We start from the raw sequence: 14342 nt of genomic DNA, 5'->3' as shown, positions 1-14342 counted from the left end.
AATCTCGTATTAACAAACGAAAGCCTATAATATTTCCTCGTATATTTAAATCTTTCTTTCATTTTGTCTGTTCCCTCGCTACACTCCATAAACAAACTTAAACTTAAACCCTCTCTCTCATTCTGCATTTATACACACATATACACACAGCTGCAAACTAGGGTTTGGAGCTTCAATGGAAGCGCCGGCGTATGTAAAATGGAAAGAGGCGTTTGTTCTGAGTGAAAGAGGAACAAAAGAGGTGCGTTATTACTTGAAACGCAAAGATGGGGGCTCAGATCTTGTTGTTGTGGGGAAAAAGAAACAGAGCTTGATTCCGTTGCCGTACCGTTATAGAGTTTGTAATGAAGCTTTGTTGTCTCCGGCTTATAAGGCGGCTTCTTCTGTGTTGAACCTCAAGTCTCGAAACCAGGTTGTTCGTTGGTTGGATTCTATTGTTTCAGGTGATTTTTCTGATTTCTTCTGGGTTTTTTTTTGTGTATTTGTGGTTTAGTATTGTGACATTTTGTGTTTTTTCTTGTTTCTGTGTTTTTGGTGTTTTTTATTTTGAATGTTCGTGTGTTGTGTAAAGATTTGTTCTTTGTTTGTGTAGTTTTGGTTTTGACTTTATAGATTGTTCGAGGTTTTTTAAGCGAGGGTTTCTTGGAATATTGTAATGTATATGGTTTGGACTTGTTTGTGCTTCCTAGTTCTTGGAACAAAAAATTGTACTGATGTATATGATTAAATGAAAACTTATGTTCTCTCCAGGCGAGATGTTTTAATTTGGGGAGCCTCAGAGAGAAATTTTAATGTTTGCACCCTGCAAGTTTACCCACAGGTTCAATATGAAAGACTGGAATGGATAACACATATTTCCCAGTTCCCACAGACTTTGAAGGTCCTTTCAGAGCAAGTTTTCATCTGAATCTGATATTATGCCAATTTGAGTAAAGTTAACATCCTGATTTTTTATGACACTTTTGTAAATGAAACTAGCAATGACCGGGCTGCAGGATTCCAGAATGAAATTCCAAGCGTTTGTTGAGAGCCTTAGATTTCCTTTGAACTCAATCTAGGATAAGATATGCACTGTGCGGTTGGGACACTTGCTGGGTTTTCCAAAAGTTTCTCAGAATCGACTATTAAACTTTCCCATGTATCCAAACAAATATGATTTTTTTTTTTGAGTCTTTGAGTCTTTTTCATTGGAAAATTGGTTTGAGTTTTGTCTTTTTGACTGCACATCTATATTGCTATACTTCTCTTCAACTTGTGGTTGTGTGTTGTTTACATAGAGGACCTGTTTTGAGTTCTGCAACTTAATGCGTTAGTAATTATCTGTTTATTTGTGGCTCCAGCTGCATCCTCACACCATCTTCAGCCTCCACGATCTGGTTCTGGTTGTTTGGAGGTTAACAATGACTGCCGGTTGAGTTCAGACAAGATAGAGGTATGTCTTGACTCTCACTTGTCTTTCTGCAATTATGTATCACATTTAGGCTCTGGCTCCGAGTTTGATTTTAAGATACAGATTTTGTTTTTTCTGTTCAGGGTGGTCGCTTGTGGAAGCTGGGCAAGCATAATACTGAATTCTTATTGCCTGGTTCTGTATCAACTTGCAAGGACAAAAGGAAGCGATATCAATCATTTCAACTTCGTGGTGTTGAAATTTCGGTAAATTTATTACTCTATGACATATATCTAGATTTGTCAAGTTCACTCTATATATAAGTTCTACTGTTAAATTGACACTCACGTGCTTGCTTTTGCTTGCAGATTCATAACTTTGTGTATGTATCGGCTAAAGAAAATAAACCACGCATTGCCTACTTGGATGATATGTATGAGGACTCCGGAGGGAATAAAATGGCTGTGGTACGGTGGTTTCACAAAATTGATGAGGTCTGTATTGCTTTACCTGAGATTTATGACAGAGAGATTTTCTTTTCTCTTTGTTTTCAACATCTCAATATTGAGTGCATTGATGGATTGGCATCTGTTCTCAGCCCCCAGCACTACCAGATATTTTTAAGAGAGGCTAGGCACACTCAGTTCAAACCCTTTGTTTGCGACAAGCAAGTTGACAAGAACGATGTCAAACCAATTGATATCACTCAAGTTAAAGGCTACACTGAGCAAAAAATATTTGAATGCATGTTCACTTCATCTGCATCAAAGAATGTCAAGAATCACTATCCTGCCAAAGATGGTCTGAATTTGGATGTGGAGTGTGGCAATGCAGTTGGTAATAAACCTAAGAAGAGGCTTCGGATATCCTATAACTCTTCCAAGGTTATACGGCCAGGCAACAATTTGCAGGCACCACTGACAAATCCCACGGTTCCGAAATTGGCAGACGGTTCAATTATTTGTAGAAGTGGAAATCAAATCAACCCGTCAAAAGAGTCCATATCTGTTGTCTCTTTACCCAACAAAGGCGTAGTTATGAAGACAGCACAGGTTTTAACTATTGGTGCTCAAGTTGAAGTGCTTTGTCAGGATAGTGGTGTTAGAGGATGCTGGTTTAGGGCTTTGATTATCAAGAAAAATAAAGACAAAGTGAAAGTAAGGTATCTAGATATCAAGGATGCTGCAGATGAAGTGCATAATTTAGAGGTAAATATTAGTTCAACTGTGGGAAGTTTATTAAGAAGCTTTTTCTTTCAATTGTTTCACATTATAATCAGTTCTGATTTGACATTATTTGATTGTAAAGGAATGGATTTTATCATCACGGGTTGCACTACCTGATGAATGGTGCTTACGGATTAATGGGCGGGCAACTGTCAGGCCAGCACCAGTGTTTAATAAAGTCCAGGATGCTTTGGTTGTGAAAGACGGAAGCGTTGTGGATGTGTGGTGGCATGATGGTTGGTGGGAAGGCATCATAATTCGAAAAGAGGCTGAGGACAATATCTGTGTTTATTTTCCAGGTTTGTTATGCATTCAATTTGTTGAACAAAATACAATACTATCTTTAATTTGGAGGTGATCTGTTGAAAGCACTTTTATTGAGTAATGAATTTGTTTAATCTTCTAGTCTTCTGTAGAAAGTTTCTCAGATTGGAGATGCTAAGCACTTGCTACTTAGCAGTTAGCACCATGAATTTGAAATCTGCAACTTTTGTGTATTTAGCTAGTGAACAAGCTTACCTTGAACTTTGCATATCCTATATAGATCAGAGTACAAGATTGTTGTTTAACACTATTTAAGAACTTCTGTCAATGTCTTACACTAGGTTGATCTATTTCCAGTTACTTGTATTGAAGACTCTCTTTGAAAGAATTGCAGGCTGATGAAAAAGTTTTATAATAATAAAGATGATAGATACCCTTCTCTATTTCAACAGGGACCAGGAGAATGTATTATTCAGTCGAGTATCACCTGCTTTTAGTGTTGTTATGCAACTGAAATTTTGTATAATCTTTTTGCCTGTTGCAGCGGAAAAACGTGATTCAATATTTTGTCAGAATGATATCAGACCTTCTCAAGAATGGTTAGGAACTGGATGGAAACATATAGACGACAGACCAGATCTCCTGGCTTCAGTTTTGTCCAACCTCAGTAGGAAGCAAGATACTGTTAAGTCCAGTGACAGAAGATCTTCACCTTGCGAATTTGTAGCATTTGATGACAAAGTGCAGTTTGGTTTTGATCAGGGAGATACTTCATCAAATGGCTATAAAGTGGATGATGAATTTGGAGTGCGAGACATTGTAAAAGATGATGTACTGGCCAATTTAAGATGGATGTCTTCAAGGAAGAGAAAACGCAGTAGTAGGATTTCTTCTAAGAAGCCATGTCAAAGTGGGACTAAGAATAAAGGTAGCATCAGAACTTTTGGAACTCGCACCTGGGAAAAGTTTTTCATTTCCTCATCGGTTAAAGTTGATCAAGAGAATTGCAAGTACACCAGGGAACCTGCCTTCAGTTCTTCAATTGTGTCTCCTCTATCAAACATGGTTTTGTCACAATGAAGGTTTCACTATTTGTCCATCGATGTACATCCGTAGGTTAGATGACTTTAGACACCGTTCTTAAACTGTCTAGTTTTTGGTAGTTTGCAAGTCTTTTCAGCTCCTTGCACACATTTTTGCAGCAATAGTTAGCATGCCGAGGGTGCAAATAATAATCTCCCTTGGTCACAAAGCACCCATTGTATTCTGGTCAATTTGTAAAAACTTGCTACTAAGGGCCTGATGCTGGGGAGTAAAACAACAGTGTTTCACACGAAACCGACTGTTTTGCATTTACAGTTTTTGAATTTCTTTAGTTTTTGCAATGCCTGCAAATTTTGGTTTAGTAGCTTTCTTTGTCAAAAAATCATACATATTAATTAATTACAGGTAGAAGGTTGATGCAACATGATACGGTTGGTAATAACATTGTCAGAATTTTTAGAACTTGCTATTAATTGGTTCAAGTATTATTATGCGCATCATTCTATCTCTAATAGGCAAGCGAAATATCAAGTGGCTAGATTTACACGTAATGCTCACTCCACGCACGGTTGTAAAATAATGAAAGGTATTGCTTGGGTGATTAGATTTCAATCTGTTAATGCATATAATATATTTTTGCAGCGAAATCTTGTGTTAATTCGTAATTTCGTATTAATTAATTTTCATTGCCGGAAACTAAACGATACAACTAAAATTATGCAGGAGAGGTTGAATGTACTTTGTTTTTATAATATCTATTGCTTTGTTTTTGGTACAAGTGGTTCTCTTGATGTCATGGAAGTTTTGACTTGCAGGCTTCAAGTCTCAAGGTTCTTTGAGAAGCTTTTGGCATTCAAAATGGTTTCAATTATTTAACTATTGTTCAAGTATAAGTTAGGTAGCCAGAGAGATAATCCTTTTGTCTTGCTTGTTACTACTCCCTCTGTCCCATTTTAACTGCTTTTGACTTTTTTACACGTATTTTAAGATGTTAAAAAAATCAAATCTAAACATAATTATTTTTTATAAAATTTATGCCAAATAAAAGTTTAGAACCTAAACTTTTATTTGATATAAGAATTGTATTATTTTATTGAGTGTAGGTATTGTTTTTTTACACCTCAATATACGTGTTAAAAAGTCAAACATCAGTTAAAATGGGACAGAGGGAGTACTATTTTATCATACTTACAACGACATATAACAAAGAACCTGAGAGTTTAGAGCCAGAGAAAGAGAAGTTTGGTCGACTAAGCAACTAGATTACTATAAAGAAAAGTCGTAAACAAAGAGTAGGTGGGTATTATGAGGCTGCGTTGTCTATGGGAATGAAGCAACTTTGTTAAAACATGACCCTTTCCAATTTTATCAAGATATTAAAATTGTCCCATCTCAACAAATTTTCACTTTCTATCGTATAGAGAGTTGAGATTGCTCTTTCTTTGCTGCTTATCTGTTTGCACATCCTTTTCATTTTTCTTGCTTGGGTGACACAAAGGTTCAGCTTGTTCCATAAGTTGAGACTTGAGAGTTGTTTTGTATATATGAAAGCTGAGTTTTGTGCCGGCATTCAGAGGACAGAGCATGGCTGTTCTGAAAGAAGTTAGCAATGCAGAAAAGGGTGGAATTGAGGTAGATAATTACAAGAATGGTCTGGTTCCTCGGATCACTCTAGCTTCTGTTGAATCCTTGACTTTACCTCTCGTAAGTCTGTCTACATATCAGATTATCTGTTTTTTCTTCTGTTGTTTGCGGTTTCTGGAGTTTAAGGGTCTGGACTTATAGAATTGTATGTGTGAGAACAGGTGCAGGAAGTTGTTCTTTTAGCGGATTTCGGATGCAAAGGGTGTCAAGAAAAGGTTGCCACCATGATGTCTCGAATGAATGGTGAGTTATTCTTTCCAGTCATGTTCTTGAAGTTTTCTGTATCAATGGCAAGAAACAAAAAGCTTACTGCTTATTTAATTCTCGGCCTTTGTTTAAAGATCTTAAGAGCAACTCCAAGGGGCTCTCTAAACAAGCTCCTAAGTCTAAAATTTAGGAGCAAATCAAAATTTAGTGCTCCAATGGGCTCCTAGATGCTCTTTAAAAATTTAGGAGCCTACTCTCTCTCCTTTCTTTTAAAGAGCATCTAGTAGCTCCTAACTTAATATTATATTATTTTTCCTTCAATTTTCTCTCTCTTTTAGTTAACTTTTTCCTCTCATTTATATAAAATAAATATAAAATGTGAATAAGGAGCCAAATATAAAGAGTAACATTGGAGTTCTCACGTTTTCCGGTGTATTAACTTACTAGGAGCCACATTTTATATTATTGTTTAGAGAATGATTTAGGAGTATCGTTGGAGATGCTCTAAGTCTTTTTTGTCCAATTTGCTTCTAAAACTGTAGCTCCATAGGGCTCATAAACAATTGATGCAGTCAGATATAGGTAGTTTCAGTATAATATTGGATTCGCCTTGATAAAGAGCCGCATAATAAAACAGAAACAATTTGGAGCACCCACAAATTGGGGCACTCAGCAAATTATGTAGCTTTAGATAGCTTTTAATGCTTTTAAATTGAGAAGTAATACAAGTTGATAATGCAAATTAACCCCACCAGTTATCCCACTTTGCAAATAGTACATATTTTCCAAGGGAGCCCTTGGATTCGGGTATAGAGTTACAATGCTGTTTTGTCATTCTAACTTATAGGCGAGACGGTGTCCATTGAGGTGAGCCTTTCGGAGAAGAAGGTGACTCTGACATGCATATATCCTAGAAGTGTCAAGGATCCAACACAAGTTGCTAAAATTCACAAAAGCCCTGTAAGCAAGTCGAGCTTGATCAAGCGCCTATTTCGTTCATCTTGTACCTGAGAACTCGAGGATGTTCTTTAACGTAATATCTTACTCTGCACTGATGTAAAATTGATAACTGGGATTGACGTATTCCCCTTTAATCTTGATAACATAGGGTGGAAAGTTTGATTTGCTGTGAATATATTTGTATATATGAAGAGGGCGTTTGGCTGAGCTTAAAAAAAGTGACTTATTGCTTAAAATAAAGAAGTTGATTAAAATTGAGAAGTTGGTTTGAACTTATAAGCTACTGTAAGAGGGGTGTATTGGATTGGGATTTTAAAGCATTTTTTTGCATTCATGAAATCCGAGGGTATTCGATTGAGATTGTTTGAAATCCATTAAAATCTTGAGGTATTCAATTGAGATTTTAAATTATGCTACAAAATCTGGTGGTATTCAATTGGGATTTCAAATTATGCTTTAAAATCCGATGGTATTCAATTGGGATTGTTTAAATCCATTAAAATCTGATGGTATTCAAATGCTGATGGATTTTTTTTCATTTCATAAAATGATGGATTTTGTGGCATTGTTCAGTGTATTTTAAGTTTTTTGAAATCCCACCAAATTCAATGGGATTTTGAAGCATTGTACCTAAATCCTATCAACTCTGTGACATTTCATCAAAAATCCGCACAAAATCAAAATCCCATACAATCCATTAAAATCCATAGACTAAAAACAATGCATTAAAATCCCAATCGAATACACCCACGTAAGTGTTTGGATACTGTAACTTATAATTTTTTTAAGTGTTTGGATAACTTAACTTATAAGTTGATATAGTTTTGGAATTTTATAATTTTATAATATAATAATTTGCCTCTTTTAAAATATAAATAATAATAATAAAAGATCTTTTATTGATAATACATGAAATATTTTACAAATATCAAACTTTGTCGGAACATTGAATCACAGAACAACGAATGTAAGCAAAAATGAAAATATTCTTTTCATTTGCAACAACACATGAGAGATGATACAAAATGCAAGGAAATCATAGTTTTTAACTTCTGTTTTTTTTTATCGAAAGTTTTTAACTTCAATATATTATTAGGCGGAACATATCAATTGATCCTTGCATCACTGGACATGGGTGGGTCACAAAGAAAAAAAGCAGAAGCCAAGTCTCCAAAAGAAGTTACTCCCTCTGTTTTTTAATATATGACGTTTGACTTTTTGGCACACACTTTTAAGTGCTTTGACCGGATAGTTAAAAGTATTATTTTTGAATTTTTCTTTTTCTGAATAAAAATATACAATCAAAATTTTAATTCACAAAAAAAATCAATCAAAAATAATGTTTTTTACTATCCGGTCAACCCACCTAAAGTTACGTGCTCAAGTCAAAAGTGTCATATAAAAAAAAAAGAGGGAGTATGTTTTCTAGCTTATTTATTGAGCTTCTTTCCGTTAATATAAGCGCTTCGTTTGATTTGCCAAACGGGAGTGAAAAAAGAAGAAGCAGACTTCTGGGCTTTTAAGCCCAGAAGTTATGCTCCCGAACGCCCACGAAGTATTTCATATGTAGTTGTATGATGTAAATGTAGGCCTACAAAATGTTGAACTACAGACAATGAAAGCCACTTTTTTTGTCAGGGGCAATCAAAGCCATTTGATCAAAAAACTTCAGAAATTTTTTAGTTTTGTTTTTGACATCGTTCAGAATTATTAAACAAAATCAATGGATACATGGTCTATGGTCTAGGTGTAATTAGCACGGATTGCGCTGAGTATATTTTTAATATTTTCTAGAGAGCTTCGGCAAGCACTTTAAAACTTTTTATACAATTTCATTAAGTATTTTAATTCTTTTGCTTTTGATAAAAATAAAATATAAATTTCATTCAGACATATTACACAGTTTCACGGGAACAATGACAGACATATTAGTACGAGATAGTACAGACACAAATGATCCAAAGATAATTTTAATCTTAATTTATTCAGGGAAATAAGTTTCAATACTCCATTATTTAGCATAAATATCGACACGTGCAATACATGTCATTTTCGCAATACGCACGTAGTAATTCTCCGTGGATGTATTTTGTCATACATAATAGCGAACATGATTGTTGAACTTTTTCTTGTTCAATACAACCTGGCAAAGGATTCACTTTGTAACAACATCTAAACAATGTCCCTGTCAAATCAATATAACAAACAATAAATTCATGAAATTCATAACTCTAATCTTTGGATGATTATAGTTATTATTTCAAACAATCGTACATCAAAATTTAAAATAACAATTATGCATAATATTTATAGATCTTTTGCATCAGTATTGAACAAAACTAATATGCAAAAGAAATGATGGGTAGATAATTACCTAAATTAAAATGGACATCCGCTTCTGCTGAAGATTCAACACTTAAAAATAACATGACAAGTATAAAACATGTGAAAACTTTGTTCATCTTCTCCGAATTTATAAACTAATCATCTACTCTATGCTTAAATAGTGTAAATGAGTAACTTATTAACATTAATTATAAAGATAGCGTCCTTAATAGGAGATCTTGATAAATACGAGTTTTTTCCTTCCATCAAAGAAATAATTAGTTTTATTCAATAAAAGATAATATTAGAACATATTGAGTACAATATTCATTTACGATCATGTATATTATTATAAAATTGAATATTATTAGATATTATAACTATGATCTAAAATTGAACTAGAATAATGAGTCTAAAATATGAATAAGACTTGTATTCGGATAATTGGTCAATCTAGAATAGAATTACGGTTTTGAAATTATTTGTATATTGATTGTGATACCTCATTCCTTTATATTCTTTTGAGAGTCACCCAACCTTCTTGTTCGTATTTAAAAAAAATCTTTCAATTTCCCACAAATTTTGTCTACAATGTTTTTTGTGATTATGTTTCAAAATTGTTCTCAAAATTACAAAATTTGTTTCCTATTTTCAATTTGAATTTTTAGCCGACATATGTTTTATTTAGGGGTGTATTCAACTGGGATTTTAATGCATTATTTTTAATATATGAATTTTAATAGATTTTTCTTATTTTGGTTTTGTGCGGATTGTTGATAAAATGTCACAGAGATAAGATTGTAAATTTTTTAGAATTTAAGCAAAATACTTCATCCCATGAGTTTTGGTTGGATTTTCAAAAACTATAAATGCATCGAAGAATTGCACAAATCCATCGTTTTATAACATCAAAAAAAATTTATCAACGTTTGAATACCATCAGATTTTAAACAGTCCCTTTAAATTAAAATATCATTGAATTTTTAAGCAAAATTTAAAATTCTGATTGTATAGCACTTAGATTTTGTAGCATATTTAAAATCTCAATTGTATACCCCAAGATTTTGATTCATTTTTTAAAAACCAAGTTGAATATCCTCAGATTTCTTGAATGAAAAAAAAATCTATTAAAATCTTAATTGGATACCCCCTTAATTTCTGATTCGTTACGAGTTCGTGACGGGTCATACCTTTTCACAAAGATCTTTTTGTATCGCGCAACTTTTGTGGTTTAAGTGTTTTTTTAAAAGTCCCGTCCAAAACCTCTCTAACTCTCTCTTTTTTCCTAGACGCCCGAGATTTTTTGTGAGACATTTCGACATGCTCTCTGATAAGAAGCTTTCTCTTTCGGTATTATATTACAGCACAAGTCATTAAAGTGAAAGTATTATAACAAAAAAACATGTAAACTAAATATTTATAAAAAAGATTATTAATATGATATATATACATATACGTAATATCTAATATAAAGATTAAAATATAAGTTGTATCTGTTTAAAATATATTTACACCAAAAGTATAACAAATATTTAAAAATAATAATAATACAATATAAATTATAAAGTTCTAATCGTGGTTCGAATCGGACCAAATCATTTGACATGACTTGGTTTTAACATATAATGATTTGGTTTATTTTTAATATTAAAAAAATCATTTATATTCATTTGATTCGAAAAAGATATGAATTCCGACCGGTACAATTGGAATTGTCATTAAAATTGAAGTAACAGTGCGATAAGCGCGTAAAGAGTTATACTAACTACCTATTTGCACCAGAAGCAAATAAATCCACGAATAGAGTACATCACAAGATGTAGAGTACATAATCAATTTTTGACAAGCTTCTGCTATAACATAAGAAATCAGAAGTTCATGACTGAGCAGTCTCAAACTTAACTAAGAATGGGAAAAATACGAGTAATGTGCTGCAAGGGGATGCTATCTGCAGTGTTCTTTTTCAGCTCTGGATGGTTGAACTCATTACAAGGTAAGACAATAAGTTGACTCTTGTCATGACCTGTCTGGTTCCAACTGATAAAGGCCAAGAAGGCACACATTTGCATCCAAACTGTATGTCTGTGAATGTGATGAGACCTGTTTTGCACTAAATCGGAGCAAAAGAAACACAGTCGGGTTACAATACTCAGAAAGATTCACTACCTTGTTAAGGACTTCATCTATAACAAAATCATACATCGCACCAGTCATCTTCCACAATCATAGCGTCAACAAAAATAATTTGATAACAACAAAAGTAATAATTTCTCATTAAAGATGAAGGTCTTTACAATAGCATAACATAAAAACATTATTACATATGTTCATAATTTAAAACTGCGTCAACATTATCCCGCGCAATTTTTCGTATAATCTCCCGCCATCACGAGTATTGTAGAATCAGCCAAAGCAGATCAAATTATGGCACAATAAAATGCAGTCATGTATCCGTCTGGAGGCTTGGTAACCTTAACATTGCACCCCACCTCATAGCTGTCGGCTTTATTAGATGTATGTGATTGGGTACTAAAATGTTGCTCGATACGGATGAGTAAATAAAGCCATACATAATTACTGCTATCTGATTCAAGATAAGCATTATTCCCAGATAGAGTGAAATTCAAATTCTGCATCTGGGTAAAGTTGATTGAAAATGTATCAAACTTGACTGACTCTAGTGTTATATTTTGATATAAAACACTAACATTAATATTTAAATCTACTGGCGCTGAATTATGATAATTAAAAATATTAAGTGCAAAGCTAGCATTATAGTATAGAAGTTCAGATTGAACCTCGAACTGATACAAAGTAACGTTTGAAGGTTCAACTTTAACCGGGTCATTTGTATGAGGATGAGGAGGATGAGAATGATGATAATGTCTGTACATAGTTAAACAGACAGGAACAATGATAATAGGTATTATAATCAGTAAAATAGCGCAAATCAGAGCAAAAAATCTGCGCTCTCTAATAATAAAACAGAACAGTCGTGTAAGTGCGCCATAAATCATTAGAATAGGAAGCAAAATAATGAAAATAGCAAAATAAAGAAATTGACGGTTAGGATTAATGTTACTTGTGTTGGGGGTAGTAGTATTAGTAGGAGGAGGAGGAGGAGGAGCGGGTGCATTATTCTCCGGATGAGAACTGATTTCAACAATCACGTTGTTTGGAGCCGCAGGAACTGATGCAACCTCTTGCGTCTCAGGAGGATTGTTGGTTTCCTCCGCCATTTCCTCAGCTCTATCAGTACTTGTTGCTCCAAAATAGCTGTAAATGATGATATGTTAACAACTTAATGCGTACATACATTTACACGGTGAAACTGAATCTAGTTCTATAGCATACCTGATTATGTAGAGCGTGCTGCTTCTCCAGATGTTATTCATAATATTCAACATCTATCTGTTGATATTATTACGTAGCTGATAGAAGTGATAGAAATGAACAGAAAAGTATGTATGTATATTCGCAGAGAAAAGTTTGTTACAGAACTAGAATATCTTGCATCTTTCTCCAGAAAATGAGTTACAATAGACTATATAGGCCTCACACCACAACCTGTTACTCTCACAGCTTACTAAATTTAGCTGATGTGTGCAGATGAGCTTGCAATACAGCTGGCTGACTGAACCTTCTCTCTAACAGTAGTCAGTCGATGCAGTGGGTATTCAGGCGAGGAGATTAGAAGAGGTTCTCCGGGCAAGGAGATTAGATACCTGGTCTATTTCTCAAACTTTAATCTGGTGTATGTTGCTGCAGATATTTTGGTTCAGTTTAGAAGTAATTTAGGGTGTTTCTCTGGGCGAGGAGATTATAAAGGTTCTCTGGCGAGGAAATTATGCGGTGCTCTGTAACTTGTGGCCCGTGTTTAGGAAGAGAAGCAAGCGCAGCAGCTTCTTTTGGTGACTTCTGACCCAGGAGTAGAAGCTGTACTTTGTAGCTTCTGATCATATATATGCTTCTCTTCTCCGCCATAATTATTCTCAAAAATCTTAACAAACATAAAACATGAACACAAGTTGAAGAAATAAACAAAACAAAACTCTGCCAGTTTTGCACAATATGATCCTGCAATGAAGCAAGCAAAGTTACAACGGATTTGAGCAAAAATAAAGGCATTGAAAACGAAAATACAACCACCACCTTCCACAGACGGTTGCCATCAATTCGTATAGTAACTAAACCTATTATTCATATTTGCGTCCAAATTTCTCCCGCCTTCTTTTGGAAGCAAATAAGCAATACTCCCTCTGTCCCATTTAATTGTATACGTTTCTTTTCAACTGCTCGACACGCATTTCAATGCTTTTATAAAACATAGTTCCGTAACTTATTTTTGAGATTTTCTTTTTCTGAATAAAAATATAACATCCAAACTTTAATTCAGAAAAAGAAAATTTTAAAAATAAATTACACAACTACACTTTACAGGAGTATTAAAGTCCGTGCCGCGTCCCCGTCCCCAATGTATACTACTCAGGGGGACGGAGGGAGTATATATAATTCGTGTTTCTATTGAACTGGTTTTAAGAAATTTTGTCAATCAATTTCGACTCTCAGCGACATATAGCTCTATACTCTGGTTAAGTCTTGACAGCAAGTGGCATATGCACGTCATTTTAACCTATTCTATTTATATGTTAAACACCATAAGTATTATAATAATTCTACATAATTGCTAAATGGATTAAAAATTGTTTAATGCATTAACTAAAATTAACACTTACTAGTTGATAACACGTGCCAAGCACGGGTTTAAATAAAATTTTAAAATTTGTTATTTATTGGAAGAATAATATCTTTTTTTAATTACATTGTCATATTTTATTATATTTACTTAAATAATTATTTTTAAATTATATTTAAATTATTGTTATTTAATATAAGACTTTCTATATATTAAAATTTGATCCTATTTTAAATTTATTTCATTACAATATGGGTCTTGTTCTATGGAGTCCACAAAATAAGAGTATTGGATTCCAAAATTATCCAAAAATAATCTACTCGTTTCAATTTTAATTTTTTAGTCTACAATATTTGTAAACATATGATAATTTGCAGGTTATGTTCTACAATATAATCGTTGCAATCAATATATAAAATAATTATTTTATAAATCACTAAACACTATATATGTTCTAAAATCATAAGTAGATTAATGATATTAATAATTTTAAATGTTGAAAGATTTTAATGATTAATTAATAATTATATTTAAAACTACTTAATGACGGTAAATTATATATAAAATTTAAATAATTAAAGATATT

General features: G+C 33.4%; 2 protein-coding genes and 1 long non-coding RNA gene across 5 annotated transcripts; 2 read left to right on the top strand and 1 right to left on the bottom strand.

The window, feature by feature from the left end:
- Positions 1 to 51: 51 nt before the first annotated feature.
- Positions 52 to 4238, top strand: LOC108206029 (uncharacterized). 3 transcript variants are annotated; one of them, XM_064087885.1, is made up of 7 exons: positions 52 to 443; positions 1341 to 1432; positions 1514 to 1656; positions 1759 to 1884; positions 1989 to 2598; positions 2699 to 2915; positions 3425 to 4238. In XM_064087885.1, exons 1-7 carry the CDS (start codon positions 176 to 178, stop codon positions 3958 to 3960), a joined length of 1992 nt encoding a protein of 663 aa, XP_063943955.1. In that variant the 5' UTR covers positions 52 to 175; the 3' UTR covers positions 3961 to 4238. The 3 variants fall into 3 exon arrangements, with proteins under 3 accessions (XP_063943955.1, XP_017231680.1, XP_063943956.1); XM_017376191.2 differs by having other exon boundaries at positions 53 to 443; positions 1534 to 1656; positions 1759 to 2598; XM_064087886.1 differs by lacking the exon at positions 52 to 443 and adding an exon at positions 654 to 880 and having other exon boundaries at positions 1534 to 1656; positions 1759 to 2598.
- Positions 4239 to 5111: 873 nt separating this feature from the next.
- LOC108208377 (uncharacterized) lies at positions 5112 to 6908 on the top strand. Its single transcript, XM_017378908.2, has 3 exons — positions 5112 to 5628; positions 5730 to 5811; positions 6623 to 6908. The coding sequence occupies exons 1-3, from the start codon at positions 5509 to 5511 to the stop codon at positions 6784 to 6786; spliced, it is 366 nt and encodes a 121-aa protein (XP_017234397.1). The 5' UTR covers positions 5112 to 5508; the 3' UTR covers positions 6787 to 6908.
- Positions 6909 to 11316: 4408 nt separating this feature from the next.
- Positions 11317 to 13193, bottom strand: LOC108208520 (uncharacterized). The gene is made up of 2 exons (XR_010288488.1): positions 12415 to 13193; positions 11317 to 12336 (listed from the first exon to the last, which is right to left on the bottom strand). It is a non-coding gene; the product is annotated as an uncharacterized LOC108208520 (long non-coding RNA).
- Between the last annotated feature and the right edge of the window lie 1149 nt (positions 13194 to 14342).

Source organism: Daucus carota, chromosome 2 (genome assembly GCF_001625215.2).
Source record: "Daucus carota subsp. sativus chromosome 2, DH1 v3.0, whole genome shotgun sequence".
In the NCBI taxonomy this organism is placed as follows: domain Eukaryota; kingdom Viridiplantae; phylum Streptophyta; class Magnoliopsida; order Apiales; family Apiaceae; genus Daucus; species Daucus carota.
The sequence above is the reverse complement of the archived record's forward strand: the minus strand, read 5'-3'. Positions and strand labels throughout refer to the sequence as shown.